At 43.6% G+C, this 16761-nt stretch overlaps 1 protein-coding gene across 3 annotated transcripts in view; it reads left to right on the forward strand.

The window, feature by feature from the left end:
- Positions 1-16761, forward strand: part of Mcr (macroglobulin complement-related) — a 253503-nt gene that overhangs the window by 180962 nt on the left and 55780 nt on the right. For all 3 annotated transcript variants that reach the window (XM_075877217.1, XM_075877218.1, XM_075877219.1), the window contains exons 18-29: positions 1468-1581; positions 1671-1776; positions 5355-5472; positions 5604-5717; positions 9615-9731; positions 10321-10449; positions 10537-10705; positions 13374-13562; positions 13633-13711; positions 14054-14234; positions 14321-14413; positions 15779-15965. In XM_075877217.1, the coding sequence (XP_075733332.1) occupies positions 1468-1581; positions 1671-1776; positions 5355-5472; positions 5604-5717; positions 9615-9731; positions 10321-10449; positions 10537-10705; positions 13374-13562; positions 13633-13711; positions 14054-14234; positions 14321-14413; positions 15779-15965 (1596 nt within the window). The remainder of the gene's footprint in view (positions 1-1467; positions 1582-1670; positions 1777-5354; positions 5473-5603; positions 5718-9614; positions 9732-10320; positions 10450-10536; positions 10706-13373; positions 13563-13632; positions 13712-14053; positions 14235-14320; positions 14414-15778; positions 15966-16761) is intronic.

Consider the following 16761-nt stretch of genomic DNA (forward strand, 5'->3'; position numbering starts at 1 on the left):
TTGACTGGATTAAGACCGTCTGGGCAAACAGACCTGGAGGGCTGTTACAACGGAAAGCCCTCCTTGTTTTGGACAGCTTTAGGGGCCACTTGACCGACCGCGTCAAGAACCGAGTTGCCGCAACTCGTACGGACTTGGCCGTCATTCCCGGTGGCCTGACGAGTGTGCTGCAGCCGCTCGACGTATGCGTCAACAGACCATTCAAAGTGGAATTTCGCCGATGTTACTCTGAATGGATGGCTGGAGGCGTCCACGAGAAGACCCCTACAGGACGGCTGAAGCGGGCGTCGCTCCAACAGGTGTGTGAATGGATTTTGAATGCGTGGCGTGCCATGTCAGTAGAAGTAGTTGCTAAAAGCTTCAAGGTAACGGGAATTTCGAACTCCATGAACGGCACCGAAGATGACCGTCTCTGGGAAGACGCGGACGCCGAGGCGAGCTCCTCCGAGAACGAGGACAGCGAAATGGAATCCGAATAAAAACATTTCTGGCATGTCATTTGTGACTCTTGCACTCTGCTACTGTTGCATAAACAGTACAGACCTTTGGCCTGTACTGCCTGTACTAAATCGGCCTGATTCGTGTAAGGGCCGCACCTAGCAAAATTTTCGAAAAAAAAGTGCGGCCCTTACACGAGTATATACGGTACCATCACAGGTCATGTCATCTGACATGCTTAAAGTAGAAGCATAGTTCTTGTGAAGACATATAGAGATGTAGAACTTGATTTTAATTTAGTGCTGGTTTATTGTGGCATGAGGACGATAAACATATGTGGTCAGCCTATTTATCTGGTACACTTGCCTCATGCTTAATTTGATCTCGGCCTGAAGAGCACCAGCAAGATTGCACACACCTGCTCCTGGGGGAAGTGTCTATTGGGAAGCCCTGTGTGCTGTGAGAAAACACGACAGCTTTTCTTGTTTTCTAGTTTGATAGCCCGTGCCACCATGGTGAAAAAAATTTTAGTTTGATAGCCCGTGCCACCATGGTGAAAAAATTAGTTTTGTTTAGGAAAGCTTTTTTTTTTCAGCTTTTCAGAGTGTTCATGCGAAATACATTCTCCAGCTGTGCTCTTGTCTGCAGCTAAAGTGAAATGTGCTGTTCGCTAGTTTTGATATAAGCTGTTGTGGCTGCTTAACAGTCCTACTTTTCTGAACAATGTGGCTAAGCTTTGATTTCTTGTGTGTGCTTATTTTGATTTCTCTAATTTACTGTAATCATTATGGTGTAAGTTCTTGTCCAGCTTTGTTCATTTGTGTGCTTTATTTTTTCATATCTAAAATGGCTTTTCTTTTCAGTTTATCACGTTCAAATTTCACTGCAGGCTTCTGTGCTTAGTCTTCTTATGACTTTTTGACTAATGTGTGCTTATTGCTTCGAGATGGAAAAAGTTATTTTTTCTGTTCCTCACCACCGCTCGGTGTTTTTCTTTCCATTTGCCTTTTGCCCCACCGCAAAAACCAGATGACTGCAATATATCAGCAGGTTATGGCACATGTTATGATGGTGCTTGCTACCGCCTTGACCGGCAGTGTGATGGCTACTTTGATTGTGAAGATGGCTCTGATGAAGCGAGATGTGAGAACATTATTTATATTTTCACTTTTGTGTTATCAGAAAGTTTGTACTGGCAACAAAAAAAACTGTTTTCTTTCTCTCTTGTGAAGGTGACAATAAACAGCGGTTCAGCATTAGCAAGTTTGAAATGTATCGAACAAACAGATACCAACGACTGTATTCAAATGCATGGCTCTGGAAGGACATCAATATTGGGTTCGTATCCTTTGCTTGTTCTCTCTCTTTAGTTGAAATTCTTAAACTTGAAGAGCTTAATTGATTAAGGAAGCAGCGTGTTTGCACAACATTAGCCACAAGGAACCTTCAATGTCCCAACTGCACTTCACATAATTCTAGACTTTGGCTTAGCAGTGAGTGAGTGTGCAGGTTGTATTCTCGCAGATGTCTTGCAAACACTTAAGTTTCCATCTAAAATTTTGAAAATTCCCTTGCTACTAAAAGGATGGGCTGTCAACTTTTCTGCAGTATTGCATATGCAATAAATATTAAGTGGAGATGCGAGTCGAAAAATCGCGTTTTTAGCGAAATTTCTCGTATTTCTGATTTTTATTGCATTGTAATCTTCAAACCTTCTTCTTTCATCTGTGAAAATTTCAACACTAAATTCGAACCGCAAAATGCAAAAAAAAATGTGTATGAAGGCATCGCGGTGGCTCAAAATTTCGTGAATTTGCGCCGATATTGGCCATCTTTGACTGCGCGCTGCTCCCCTTCGCAGTGCCGCCCGCCATCGCGATCGGTTGGGAAAGTTGCGTCCAGCCTTCTTCTTACAGCTTCGACGACCGCCAGTTTCGTACGTGGGCAAAAAAAAATAAAAAAAAAACGAGGCCTTTTTATCACGTGGTTTGAGCGGTTTGAAACGCGCGGCACCCTAAGCCGCATCGCCATTGGCTACCGAGTCATTGTCAGCTGTGTTGGTGGCGGCCATCGGCATTTGGTCCGTCTGCTTTTCTGCGCGTCTATCCATATTTCCGCGATGACAAACCCGAAAAAGAGCAATGTGACACCGCAGAAGTTTCGAACGAAGCATAAGTTCAAGGGAAGGCGGCGTAAAGCGCCCCGAACGACGGCGACGAACGAGAACGCGCCTACGTGTGCTAGGCCTGACGGCGGCATCGACGAGTGCGCGAGCGACAGTGGCTGTGATGAAGGGATTGACGCTGCACTTTCTTTCGTCAGTGCTTCGGAAAAGAAGCTCGGCTTCTTCGAAAAAGACGAAAGACAGCGCGATGAGGTTTGTGCAACGACAGTTTTGTGCGACACCCTCTTGCTGACGGCACTTGTGGCAGGTGTGGCATGCCCTGCTTGCGGTATTCAAAAACTTGCCGTTCGGGAGCCGGCAGAAAAGCGCAAGGGACTTTCGTCGCTCCTCGAACTTCATTGCGAAAACAGCGAATGCTCAGCGACTGTTCTTTCGTGCTCCTATACGTCACTGCGTGTTACAGCGGACGGCAGCAGCCGAGTGAGCCAATGGTACGACAGTGGGAGCTCCCGAGATAGTTTCGCTGTAAATGTGAAGGCGGTGGTGGCTGCACGCGCTGTCGGCATTGGGCATGAGCAATTGTCGAGATTTTGCTCCATTATTGGACTCCCAAAGCCAATGCACCACCGAGGATTTTTTTCGATAGCAAAGAAGGTGCACACCGCTGCCATGGCAGCTGTGAGTGAAAACTTGCGCCGATCCAGAGAGTTGACGAAAGAAGTAGCAGGCGAAACTGATGTGGCTGTTATGTTCGACGGCACTTGGCAGAAGAGGGGCCACAAAAGCCACAACGGGATTGGCGCAGTTATCTCCTTAGATACTGGCCTCTGCTTAGACTTCGAGGTCATATCAAATTACTGCCTGACATGCAGTAGGCGCAAGGATATGGGCCCAGACGAGGAAGTGTGGCAGGCATTCCATGGCCCAGTCTGTGAAAAAAATGCAGACTGTTCCTCCCATGCCATGGAAACGGAGGCTGCAATGCGCATTTGGCAGAGAACATTGACTTATGACACCCCACTGCATTTCATGACATTCTTGAGTGACGGTGACAGCAAAGCATATAGTGCAATTGCAGAGTCAAAAGTCTATGGTGCTGTCAATATAGAAAAAGAAGACTGCACTAATCATGTGGCCTAGAGACTTGGCACCGCGCTACGGAAGCTGCATGTGCCATTACCACGAGGGCAGAAAATGAAAGAGCCAGCCATTCAGAAGCTCCAAACATACTATCAGATTGCCATAACAAGCAACAGGGGGAGTGTACGGGATATGTACACTGCAGTATGGGCTTCGCACTTGCACTCATGCTCTACTGACAATGCTGGCAGCCACAAGTTTTGCCCTGCAGGAACAGAGTCGTGGTGCAAACATCAACGCGCTGAAGCACTTGGTGAACCTGCACCACACCACACACCTCTCCTGACAAAAGCACAGAGATTGGCTGTTTTGCCCATTTATAAGCGGCTAACGGATGAGAAGCTCCTTGCTCGATGCATCAAAGGGAAAACCCAGAACGCATCGGAATCCCTGAACAGCAAAATTTGGCTACTTTGCCCCAAGACTAAGTTTGTCTCCCGAACGGTTGTCGAGACTGCCGCAGCTATGGCAATCCTGTGGTTCAACAAGGGTCATGCTACTTTCGAGCACATCCTGGAAGAGCTCAACATACTGCCATCTAGAGATCTAGTTACTTTCAGTGATTCCCGCGATGCGAGGCGCATCAAGAGAATGTCCGAGCGTCTGACAGCAGAAGCAAGGGCCCACCGTCGTCGTGGAGTGAAAAGGGCACGGCTAGAAGAGAGTGCTCGCAAGGACCGTGAGGGCACAACCTATGCTGCAGGACAGTTCTAGTAACTTGCAGTGCTTTTCAAAGTTCTGTTGAACATTATGGCCAAAGATTATGCATTTCTAACAACTCTGTGATAAAAAAAAAAAAAAGGTTTCAAACTTTCAAATGCGTTTTTCTCCTTTTGCAGTTTTGTGTGATTTGTGCTTTTTATACACGCTAGTTCGTATACTTAGAATTGTCATACCTCTATGAAATTTTGCACATAGCATGATGAAGGCCCATAGAGTGCAAGTATCTATTCAGATTGTCAGTGCTGCTTGATTATGTCTTTCAAAAATTACATAACATTGAAAGCCCTTGGCAACTAGAGCCATAGTAAATTTTTCTATTTTATTATTGTATTGCACCTTTTTACACACAAAATTTATATAATTTTTTGCACTCTACAGTTCCAAAGGATCATAGTCAGCTATATCTGCATGCTTTATCTCAAATTTTTATAGGTCAGAATTGTTGCATAACAATGGCCATAATTTTGCAGTATCTGACCTGCAGAAAGAAAACCAAGCAATCTACATGAAAATAAATGACATATTTGAAAAGAGGAGAAAAAACTCTATTAGCATGCCAATTTGTGTTAAATTCAGACTCTTATTAAAGAAAATCGTTTTTCGAGTAGCATCTCCCCTTAAAAGGTGCCCCTTCTTTTTTTTTTGTAAATGTGTTTGTATTAGCAAGTTACAAACCATATATATATTATAGAAAATTTTTAATTGCCTTAGGCTAGAAAAACTGGTATTTAACAGTTGAAAATGTGTGTAATATATAATTTTGCTAGACATTGTGTTTATTAAATTACAGTTTTGTGTATTACATCTCAAAAGTAAACTGTCACTTGTACTCACAACTAATATACTAGCAAGGTATTTGCTGATATTGCATAAGTTCAAATGTTTGCACTATGGGCCCATAATATGATGTTTTTTTTCTTGCATCTAGGCCTTTGGGTTATTACATCTTCAACATACCTGTGCCAGACGTGCCAACAGAGTGGGTGATCAGTGCATTTGGAATGGATGAGTCCAGTGGCTTTGGCATTTTGTCCAACAGCATCGAAGTGAGTTGCACACTAAAGTATTTATATTAGTTAGATCTCAGTAGAAAAAAAATTTTCATTGTGCATTTTTGAAATGGGCCGCAAAAAAAATTCTTCTGCAGCACAGGTTCATTGTCTTCCTTTTCTTTTAGTTTTCTAGTGCAAAGCCATTTTACATGAATGTGGAAATGCCAACAAAGATCCGCCTTGGAGAACAGCTAGGTATACGTGTTACCGTCTTCAACTACAGACTCTACGAAACGGAGGCAAGTTCTCTTCTGTTAATGTGTGGCTTCAGTTGATAATCACATAATGCTAATATTCAATGTGATTGATTGATATGTGGGGTTTAACGTCCCAAAACCACTATATGATTATGAGAGATGCCGTAGTGGAGGGCTCCGGAAATTTCGACCACCTGGGGTTCTTTAACGTGCACCCAAATCTGAGCACACGGGCCTACAACATTTCCGCCTCCATCGGAAATGCAGCCGCCGCAGCCGGGATTTGAGCCCGCGACCTGCGGGTCAGCAGCCGAGTACCTTAGCCACTAGACCACCACGGCGGGGCGCTAATATTCAATAAATAAAATGACTTTTAATATATAGTGCGTGCATGCATGTGTGTTTGTGTGTGCATGCATGTGTGTGTGTGCATGTGTGTGTGTGCATGTGTGTGGTTCACTCTTCTCCGGTAATATGTGCATAAATATAAACAATTTCAAGTTCAGCTTGCAGTGGGTGTCGCAACAGTTGGGACACAAATCAGAAAGGCCTCGCTCTCTTGTACTAAAATTTTACAGAAGTCCCAATAACTAGGAGATGCTATAATAAAGGAGTACTGACACCTATCTTTGGAATTGTGTTTACACTGCTATATACATAAATCTACTGTATACAGAGGCGGCTCTGAGCAAGTGTGATGCTCAGCAAATACTGGCAAGATAAAATATTTCTATACTAAAGCCAATTTTTTCATGGTGCACCTACTAACATCGACACTAGCTTGATGTCAAGCTACAGTGCGAATTCTGGTGATTTTACGGAGCAGTCTGGCTGGTTGTGATGAGATTTTATGGAGCAATCTGGCTGGTTGTGATGACGTTATGAACCAAAACTTCCAAAATGGCTGCTTGTTCGTAACCAACAGAGCCATGGTGCTGTGTGGCCATTAAAGCATTCCGATATCTAGCACTGGCACATGACGAGAAGCTGATATGCTGTTGTGACGTCAGGGCACAGTAGGAATCGAAACTAACTTTCAAAACACACTGTAGCTACTTTTTCAGGGGGCACTCATGCTTAGCAGTACATTTTCTGGGCTCTTGAGGTCTTGACCTTTTATTTGAATAAAAAAAATTATTTCTGCTAATTTTTGTTTCAGTACTCCTTTTATGCTATAACTGTGAGCTTACGCGGGCTCTCTACCAACCAGGAAAACCAGAAATTTTGTCGGGGATTTAGAATAGTATGTATGTTCCTCATTCTTAACAAAGCAGCAGTGAGATATTTTGACAGGAGCACATATTGGCTCAGCCGTTTAGGCAGGTATCTGTGGTTTAACTAAGGAACTACTGTAATTACTCGAATCTAACGCACACTTTTTTTCCGGTTAAGCGAGTTCATAAATCACATGCGTGTTAGAATCGAGTACGGAAAAGAAAATGAATACGGTCATTCTATTGCCTTCGGCATTTCCAAGATGGCCGCCCCCTACCTGCGTCGGCATGGCGCATCGGCCATTTCCGCCTATGTGTTTCCCATGAGCGGCACTTCGTACATGTGCTGAGAAGTTCGTCATCTTGTAGTGCATTAGCATCGACGGCATGGAACGGCCGACTCCAAAAACTCGAGTGCACCACGATGCTGCTTTTAAAAGAAAAGTCATCGCGTGTGCAGCAACGGACGGAAATCGGGCCGCATCGCGGTCGTTCGGAGTTCCCGAAACGTGCGTGCGGGACTGGTGGAAACAAAAGCAGAAGATTGTCGACAGCAAAGCTTCACGCAAAGGCTTCAGTGGACCACAGCAGGGTCGGTTTCCGCAAATTGAAGAGCTGCTCGGCGAGTATGTGCTTGAGCAGCGAGCGGCACAGCGGCCCGTGACGACAGAACTGCTCCAAGTGCGAGCTATGCAATTAGCCTTAGAAAAAGGTCTAATGCGGAGCCAGTTTAAAGCGAGCAGGTGCTGGCTAACTAACTTTATGAAGAGGAAAGGCTTTTCCCTCTGAAGGCGAACGGGCATATGCAAGAAGTTTTGCGGAGGAGTATGATGAAAAGCTTCACAGTTTTCAGAGGTTCGTCCTAAACTTGCGGCACAACAGCGGCTACCTGCTTGGGCAAATTGGGTAAGCCGATCAGACGCCTCCTTACTTCGACATGCCTGGCACCACAACCGTCGAGAAGAAGGGGGCGAAGCAAGTTTGCGTGTTGACATCGGTCCACGGTAAAACTACAGTGACGGCAATGCTCTGTTACACGTCAGATGGGCACAAGGTTCCCCTGTACCTCATATTTAAATGGAAGACGCTCCCGAAAGGAGTCGTTTTTTCGAGTGGTGGGATCGTGCGGGCCAACGAGAAAAATGGGTGCGCCTTGCAATCAATGTCTTACTTTTTATTTTCCGTCGTGGAAATCGGGTGCACGTTACAATCAAGGGCGCAGTAAAATCGAGTAAATACGGTACTACACTACTTTTTTTTTTAATTATTTTCTGTTTGCATGAAAGTGCATCTGTTTTGTGGGAATTTTGTGTTAACAGAGACTGCCTTGTCATGAATCAACAGTCCAGTTGCCCAACAAATCTTTGATGCGTTTCTTCAGCTGGAGAAGTTGCCACTGTACAGCTGACACAGAGGATACTTTAAATGGTGTGTGGGGCAAACATACAGCGAGAGGAGGAGCTGGATTTAATGTGAACAGAAGGGGCTGACTCTTTGAGGAAGGCACGTGAGAGGAATCATGTTGCTGCCTATTTAACGGAGCTTGACTTCAAAAAGCAGTCTTGGCTGATGCCAAGATGCAGTTGCCTCTCACCCAAACCAAAATAAACTCTTTATCGCTGTAAAACGCAACACTGTAGCATTGTATTTCAGGATGGCTGAGGCTGACTATTCAACTCTTGGAAAAGAATTTCACTTGTGGCAGTGTCCAGGCTTCATACCATCGAGGCTGATAGAAATAGCTCATATTCAAAAGTATTTTCGTCCGTGCAATGCCTCATTATTCTTTTGTATATTTAAATGTACTACTGTATTTTTAATGGGCAATGCTATATTTTATGAAAATATTGAAGAAAATATCTTAATTTTCGCTGTGTAATTTACTAACCCCTCCTCTCTCATTTTGTTTTGAATGTAATAAAGAATACTCCTTACTGTTCAAGGAAAAAAGGGAAAATTTAAGACCTTGTTTTCTATTGTTAGACACATTATTAATGAGAACTAACAGACGATGATGCCAAGGAAAGTACAGGGGTTGAGATTGGTAGTATCGTAAACATGAAAAAAGAAATTTTCACATTTACAATACAATTAACTGCAGTTGGATGTTCAGACATCTACCTGTTTAACCTATGTAGAGACTGCAGGAGCCCAGCAACAAAATGTGGAAGCAGAGAGGGGGCTTTTTTAGTGTGCATTGTGCACAATGTGGCTTATTCAGTTAATTGAGAAGATAAGTATATTAGCAAAGAATCCTAATGAGAATGCAAGACTCATCACAGAAACTGTAGCAATTGTTGAATTTGGCTCTGTTAGTAAGCCTTCAGTAGTTTTAATTGATAAGGAACTTGCTTTCTTGCACCCACTCATTCAGTGTTGTTCTTCTCGACCGGGCTATTTCCTGCTTTGTTTTAGAGTGCTTGCTCATGTTGGCTTCATGTTTCGCTAGGGCCAATTTTTTTATCGTATGCTGTAGCTATTTATCACATGCTGTCATTTTTTATAAATTGGTTGTTCTTCATAATCAAACTTTACTTGGAAGTCGGGACTTGTATTTGTTAGTCTCTGTCCAGGGTCTTTTGCGCTGTGGTCAGATTTGGTATGCAGAAGCATTTCGGAGATTACCTGCAAAAATCAGAAAGTTTATAAATATTAAATTGGTAGACACCATGTTAAGCTTTAAATAATCTCCCTTACTTTTTTCTTTGTTTTTTTTTCCTTCCAGGTGCTTATCACGCTGGCTAGCTCTCCAGACTACAGATTCGTCGTGGTTGGACCCTTGGGGCGAGTGAACTCCTATGCACCAGAAACCTCTTCAGGGGAACACCAGCACTTGATTTTCGTGAGTGATATTCAGTGCACTTGGATTGCTCGAGGCATTAATATTATTGACAGCCAGGGAAATTTCTTTTTAGTGCATCTGTAATAGATGAACAAGGAGATCCTATGCAATCTCAATGTAGTGCAGAGAATTTCACTGTTTCTCTCACTTTCTTTTGTGGCAAAAAAAAAATGTGCAAGTATAGATGGAGGAGGAGAAGGAATAAATGAGGAAGGACAGGGAGGTTAGCCAGTTCTCAGACATAGATGGAGCTTCTGTACAATGCTGTGCACCTCATTTCATCAGCGTGGCTCATGTCAGGCCAATAGCCTAGGCACGTGATGAAATACTCTGCTGTGATTTTGTTATTTTTTTTAGTGGAAGCTAAGTGAAAAAGTATGTTAAGCAAAAAAATATTTAAATGGGGTGGTGACACAAAAACAGGTTTAACTTTATGAATTTCTTTTTTCATTTGTGCCCACATCCAAACTGAAGCCTTTTGTGTAATTTTGTTAGTTCATAAGTGCAATCTAACAGACCGATGTGCAAGCTCTTGCATATATATGACTGCAGTGTATATTTCAAGAATTAAAAGTTGATCCTCTTTCAGATCAAGCCTGGAAAATCTGCTGTTGTATACATGCCTATAGTACCCGTGCGCACTGGGACAATTGAAGTCACTATTCTTGCCAAGACTCAGATTGCAAAGGACATGGTGACACGTTGTCTTCTTGTGGAGGTCAGCACTTCATCTCTTTGCCTTCGCACAGTTGGATATTTGCATTGTCTAGAAGTGCTTCTAAGTTTTGCTTTCTCTATCTTTCAGCCTGATGGAATTCCTCAACATCGGCACACTTCCTTAATTCTGGATTTAACTCAGGGAGCGTATTTAATCAAGTACCTGGACACAAACATCACTGAAACACCCATATTGCCCTTTCGACAGGATCGCTTGTATGTGTTCGGCAGTAACAGAGCCACCTTGTCTGTAGTTGGTAAGTGCAGTAAATTGTTGTTGAAAACCCAATAGGGGCAACTTTATGATTAACTAATCAATGGTTTAGTTATTTGTGTGCTGTGTTTCAAAAAGAATGGGAAGCTCTCTGATAATGTAAGCAAGCACTTATAAAAAGGAGAAATCTCATAAATGTTTTATTGAAAACTTAAGCTTCAGCAATGAAATTGAATCAGTAACCTTTACCTGTTAAATATGCTTGAGGGAACGTTGAACTTGGAACTTTGAAGAATGTGCTACCTTTCTAGACTTCTAGATGTTTCTGGAAATGATGCCATAAGACTTAGTATACAGTAAAAGCTCGTTAATTCAAATTACACGGGAACGCTGAGCAATTTCGAATTAAACAAAATTCGAAATAATGAAAGTGAGCAAAAATGGGTGGATTTCGGGGGTGGGGTCACGAAAAATATTTATTGGCCAAAAAAGTCGGTGATGACCATCTGCCTCTTTTCTCTGAATGCCACAGCTGCGGCTCTCTGTTCCAGTGCGCGGACGCGGCGCAGGGAATCCTCTTCACCCTCTTCAAGCTGAAGAAGAGACGCGCCACATTAAGTGCCTCCATCACAGTAGAAGCTGACGGGCGCACAGGCGCTTCATCATTTTCGTCTTCCTCACCTTCTGGCTCTTCAGCATCAGGCTGTGCACCGGCTACTTGAGCGATAATGTCCTCATCAGTCAGGGCACCACACACCGATGCATCAGTGTCAACTTCAACATAATCGGCAAAACGTACGCCCCGAAGAGTGTCGCGCAATGCCACTGGCATGAGCTCCTCAGCCCCATCCACGTCGACGTCACAACTATCCTGCGCACTTCCAGCTGCAAATCCACTGTGGCGGAAACAGTTTGCGATTGTGGTCGCGGTCACCTGTTCCCATGCGCGCACCAACATGTGCATGGCAGTGAGCAGCGTAATGCCAAAGTCCTTCCTGTCGCCCGTGCACAAAATCATTCTCTCCAGCACGTGACGCCTATAAAAGCACTTAATGTTCCTTATCACACCCTGGTCCATTGGCTGTAGGGCCGCAGTCGTATTTGCCGGAAGGAACACCAACTTAGTTGCTCTCAGCTCAATGTCGACTTTCTCAGCTCAATGTCGACTTTGTGCGCCAAACAGTTGTCGACGACAAGAAGAACGCGTGTGCCGCCCAGTTCCATTCGCCTGTCGAATTTCAGTAGCCACTTCTTGAATAGGTCACCTGTCATCCAGGCTTTCTTGTTTGCAGCGTACTCCGTCGGCAGTGAGCGAATGTTTTTGAAGCACCGTGGCTTGAGTGCTTTGCCAATCACAAAAAGGGGGACCTTTTCCGTACCGGTCATATTTGCGGCGACCAGAACAGTGACACGCTCTTTGCTGCGCTTGCTGCTGGCACAGCTGTTTCCCTTGTAGGTGATCGTCTTGTCTGGCTGCAACTTGAAAAATAACGCTGTCTCGTCAGCGTTAAACACATCCTGTGGTGAGTAGCTCTCCAAGTACTGCTGCAGGGTGTCGCTTCTCCAAGTAGCGCATGTTTCGGCGTCCACTCGCCGGATAACGTGCGGAATACGAGATTGTGCCACTCCCTGAAACGATGAAACCATCCCTCGGAGGCGACAGTCTTCAATGTCCAAGCGCAGGGCGAAATCGGCTGCCTTGGCCATGATGATAGGGCCGCTCAATGCGATACTCTGGGCTCTCATTTCTTTAACCCAGATAATCAATGCTGACTCCAGTTCGGGAACTTCGCTCTCCTTAGCCTTTTTCGACTGGCGCTAAAATCCTCGGCTTCATAGGCGCTTTCAATGGCCGTCCTGTTGCGTATGTAGGTTGACAACGTGCTCGGAGGTATGCCGTGCTTCCTCGCAATTTCGTATTTGCTCGAGTTTCCTTGGTCAACCTCTCGCAAAATCTCCACCTTCTCCTTGACAGTCTTCGCGCAGTAGTTTTCCTGCGGCATCTTGTAACTTCGATGCGGAATAAGACGGCTTGACGGCGTGAACGAACAACGTGCTCGAGGAACAAAGTGACGCTGCCGGGAGCGGCCTAGGACTGCTAGGACTACTCCGCCGGCTCCTCAGCGTCCCGGGGGTCCCGCGTACAAGTGGCGCCAGGCGCTGAGATACCGGGAGGGCTACGGAAAAAAAAAAAAATTGCTCCCTGGATTTTGGAAGCCACACTTTGCTCGCCCTTTGCTTGGAGGCCACTTGAAGCTCGAAAAAACTGGTCGTGTCACCTATCGTTCGACCGTAAAAGCTTCCACTAGTGTTTGACGATGATGACGCTCGGTGGCGCGCGCTTTGAATTATCCGTAGAGGCAGCAATTTCTGTTCGAATTAACGAATCGTTTTACACATGGTCTCCTATGCACTGCGGACCGGACTGTGGCGACCGTTTCGAATTATCCAAAATTTCGAATTAATGAGGTGTGAATTAACGAGCTTTCACTGTACTCCGCTATGTACACTCATATTCTCACTGGTAAAATTAAACAAATTTCCCAAAGTGGGGTTTTACGGGATTCTGTAAACACCTGATAATACTAACAGAAACCAGTTTAGTATATACTGACTGCATATTGTTGTAGCAGCAGCAGCATTACATTGTCAGCTTTTTGTACTATACGAAATGTAGTCTGTGAACTTACAATATGCATACTACACTTCAGGTGATGTTGTTGGACCAGCATTTCCCACAATGCCTGTCAATGCCAGCAGCTTACTGTCAAAGCCTTTCTACTGTGGTGAACAGAACATGTTCAGCTTTGCTGCAAATCTGTATACGTTGCTGTACCTTCGATTAACAAACCAACGTGATATGCATCTGGAGAGGCAGGCATTCAAGTATTTGAATCTCGGTAAGTCATCGTATGACAAGTTGATAATTTCTGCAATACAAAGCGAAACCGGGGAAAACTTTGAATGCAGGATACCAGAGGCAGCTAACCTATCAGAATGATGATGGAAGCTTCCAGGTGTTTCGTTGGCATAGTCAACCAAGTGTTTGGTACGTATTCTTTTTTTTTTTGTTATCAGTTAACTGGTCAATACTTCAACTTTCCATGGTTAAGCACAAAGACTACTGACTCGTAAAAAGCGCACAGGACCACTGCTGAACACTTTCCAGAGGTGTGTGTGTGTGTGTTTGTGTGTGTGCGTGCGTGCTTGTGTGTGTTCCTCAGTGTTCGTATTTGTGTGTCTTGGAAATGTGGCACCAACATACCAAAACCTAAGTACTCATAATCTTTGTTTACTCATTACGTTTCACTCCCATATCATCATTGCTGGGACTGAAATTGTTGTGCACAGAAGTGCAGGTTGGTACTGCAATCTCCACTTTCTCTAACAGGCTGACAGCGTTTTGTGCTCGAGTATTCCACAAGGCAACATTTCAAGAATGGGAACAGTTTTTGTACATCGACCCCTCCGTCATTCAAAAGGCCATTGCTTGGCTTCTGGACAGGCAGTCACCTGAGGGTTCCTTTCATGAGACATCGTTCTATGCGTATGATCGCAAAATGTCTCTCCTGGTATGATGTTCGGTTTTCTTTTAGCTTCATTATTTTGTTCAAACCAGTAGAATCATGTTTTTTGTACACTGAGCTTTTACTTTCAGTCAGAGAGGCCAGAAGACACTGTACGATTTCGCAACGTGTCTCTAACCGCCCACGTGCTCATCACATTGGCCGAAGTTAGGGATATCAGAGGCGTAAGTTGCTCCTCAATCAAACTTTTCATAATCTGTTAGGGCTAAATGAGAAGCATGAAATTTCTTTAAACTAATTACCTCATTCAAAGTCCCATTTTGGGAATTCCTATGATAAAATTTCATGCGTCATTTGAAGATATTGTAACCAAATTTTAATTATAGTGCATCATTGAAACATCGATTTCTCAAAAAAATTATCTTGTTTTATTGACAGCTATTGTAGTATTGCAAAATTTTCAGAACTTTTTAAATTCAGTCTCTGACTGATTTAGACTACAGTGTAGGTCATGTTTACTGTAAAAAGAGGTAAAAAAAGATACCTGTAACTCTGCTTATATTTGACAGATTTGGAAAATTTTTATGCAAGAGAATTGTAAGGTGGTCAACTGCTAGAGTGTTGTCATTTGATGATTACTTGAAAAGGTGTTACAGGGCCCTTTTTGAGGCCAACTCCGGCGATTTTTCGAGGTTGGTGGATCTCAATGAAATTCACTGGGTACATTCATTTGTATGTTTGTGCCATTCATGCCAAATTGCAGGCTTGAGAATTTCACAGATTCTTTTCAAGTGCATTTTATAGCTTGCCTCGAAACGCTCACCTCGCTTGCCAGAATTAATGGCAAGATTGTGTGTGTGACGTTGAGTTTTGCTTGGCAGAAGGGACGAACCGATGTGCTACCGCAGCGTCTGCTTGTCTGCTATGCATTGTATCGGTTTGGCCGGCGCTTCTTTGCTTGAGCATGCGATTTCCTTTTTCGTGTTGGCGGGCGTCCGATTGGTGCCAAGTGGTGTTGCGTTGTTAGCTACACACGATTTGTCATATATTCGCCATAACAGCGGGAGCGTTTTAGCCGATCGGCGCGGACGGCGTGGACAGGTAGGTCCATCTGGCGGGCATTATGTGCAATCAGGCAGGTTCTGGCAGCATCAGGCAAATCTTTAGGTCCCACGTAGAAGCGCACTCAGTTGGTTTTCGGTTTAGGTATAGCTGTTTTTCGGTAATTAAAAATTATTTTCGCATTTTTTGAACATTTCAGTTATCGGGTGCGTGAGAAAAGTGTGTAAGGAACATAAAAGCACCATTATTTTGACATGGTTAAAGAATCGCTGGAGTTGGCCTTTAAGGCAGGTTAGCCACTCATATTTCATTTTTTAATTTCGAACTTATTGAACCTATTGTGATTAGGCTTCAAAAAGGTTATTTCATTATGCAAGTCAACTTAATTTTCTCTTTAGGTTGTATCAAAGGGGTCATGTATATTGAGTGTGGCTTATGTTTGCAAAATATTTAGTAAAATACACACAGTTTACATCTTTATGACAAACAACTCACAACAATGGTGCTGCATGACCGATGCCATGCAGGAGATCGGAACGCGTGCAGCCACAGCTCGGGGCGCTGCAGCCCGGTACCTGGAGCGCATGCTGCACCTCATCCAGAAGTTGGAGGACCCCTACGAATTAGCCATTGTAGCATATGCGCTCACTTTGGTCAACAGTGCTGATGGGGAAATGGCCTTCAACCTCCTCGATGAAAAGATGAGGGAGACAAGTATGTGCATGTTACTGGTGCTGTTCAAGCAAGCTGCCTATTTCTGCCTATATAGCCTTTAGTTGAACGCCAGAAAGAAATGGAATACAGATGGCACCCATTAGACAAGAAAAAAAAAAAGATAAATCAGTAATATTGTGCTCTTACTGGCAGCTATGTACTTAATTACTACGCTTAAGAAGTGCTTTTATATACAGCAGACTCGCGATAATGCAAACTCCGATAATTCATATTTTTTGGTCAATTCAAACAAAATTCAATTGTTTGGTTGGCCCTCTATTCTTTCAATGTATTTGAAAACCTCTTAATTGAAACTCCATCATTTGGTATATTCATACTTTTTGCAGGTCCATACCAGAAAATATCAGCTGCTTTCCCACTACCATTTCGAATTTGTGTGCTTATATAATCCTAACACTCTAAAAATGAAAAATAAGCATTTGAGGCCTTCAAGGAACAAGGCTTTGCAAGTAAACAAATGTTTGAATTGAAGCACAGACACGCATGGTATATCTTCTCAACTGGTATAGAGAACTTTGCACTGAAGGCACGTAGCTATAGCAATGAAGCAGTTGGCAATTAACGATTTTTTTAAAAGGTCTGATCAGCAGTAAATGGCTAATAAACTTGTGAAATTTACACCTCTTTTTTTCTGTTCACTGCATGCAGTTAGAGCTTAAAAAAAAACACCAAAAAAATTTTAATGTGATAACATTAATGCTTAATCATAATCTGTGTACCTCTTACCCAGAGTCATCTATTCGAGAACCTCTGATAATTCAAACTTCTTTATAAT

This window comes from Rhipicephalus microplus, chromosome X (assembly GCF_043290135.1).
Source record: "Rhipicephalus microplus isolate Deutch F79 chromosome X, USDA_Rmic, whole genome shotgun sequence".
NCBI classification, from domain to species: Eukaryota; Metazoa; Arthropoda; class Arachnida; order Ixodida; family Ixodidae; genus Rhipicephalus; species Rhipicephalus microplus.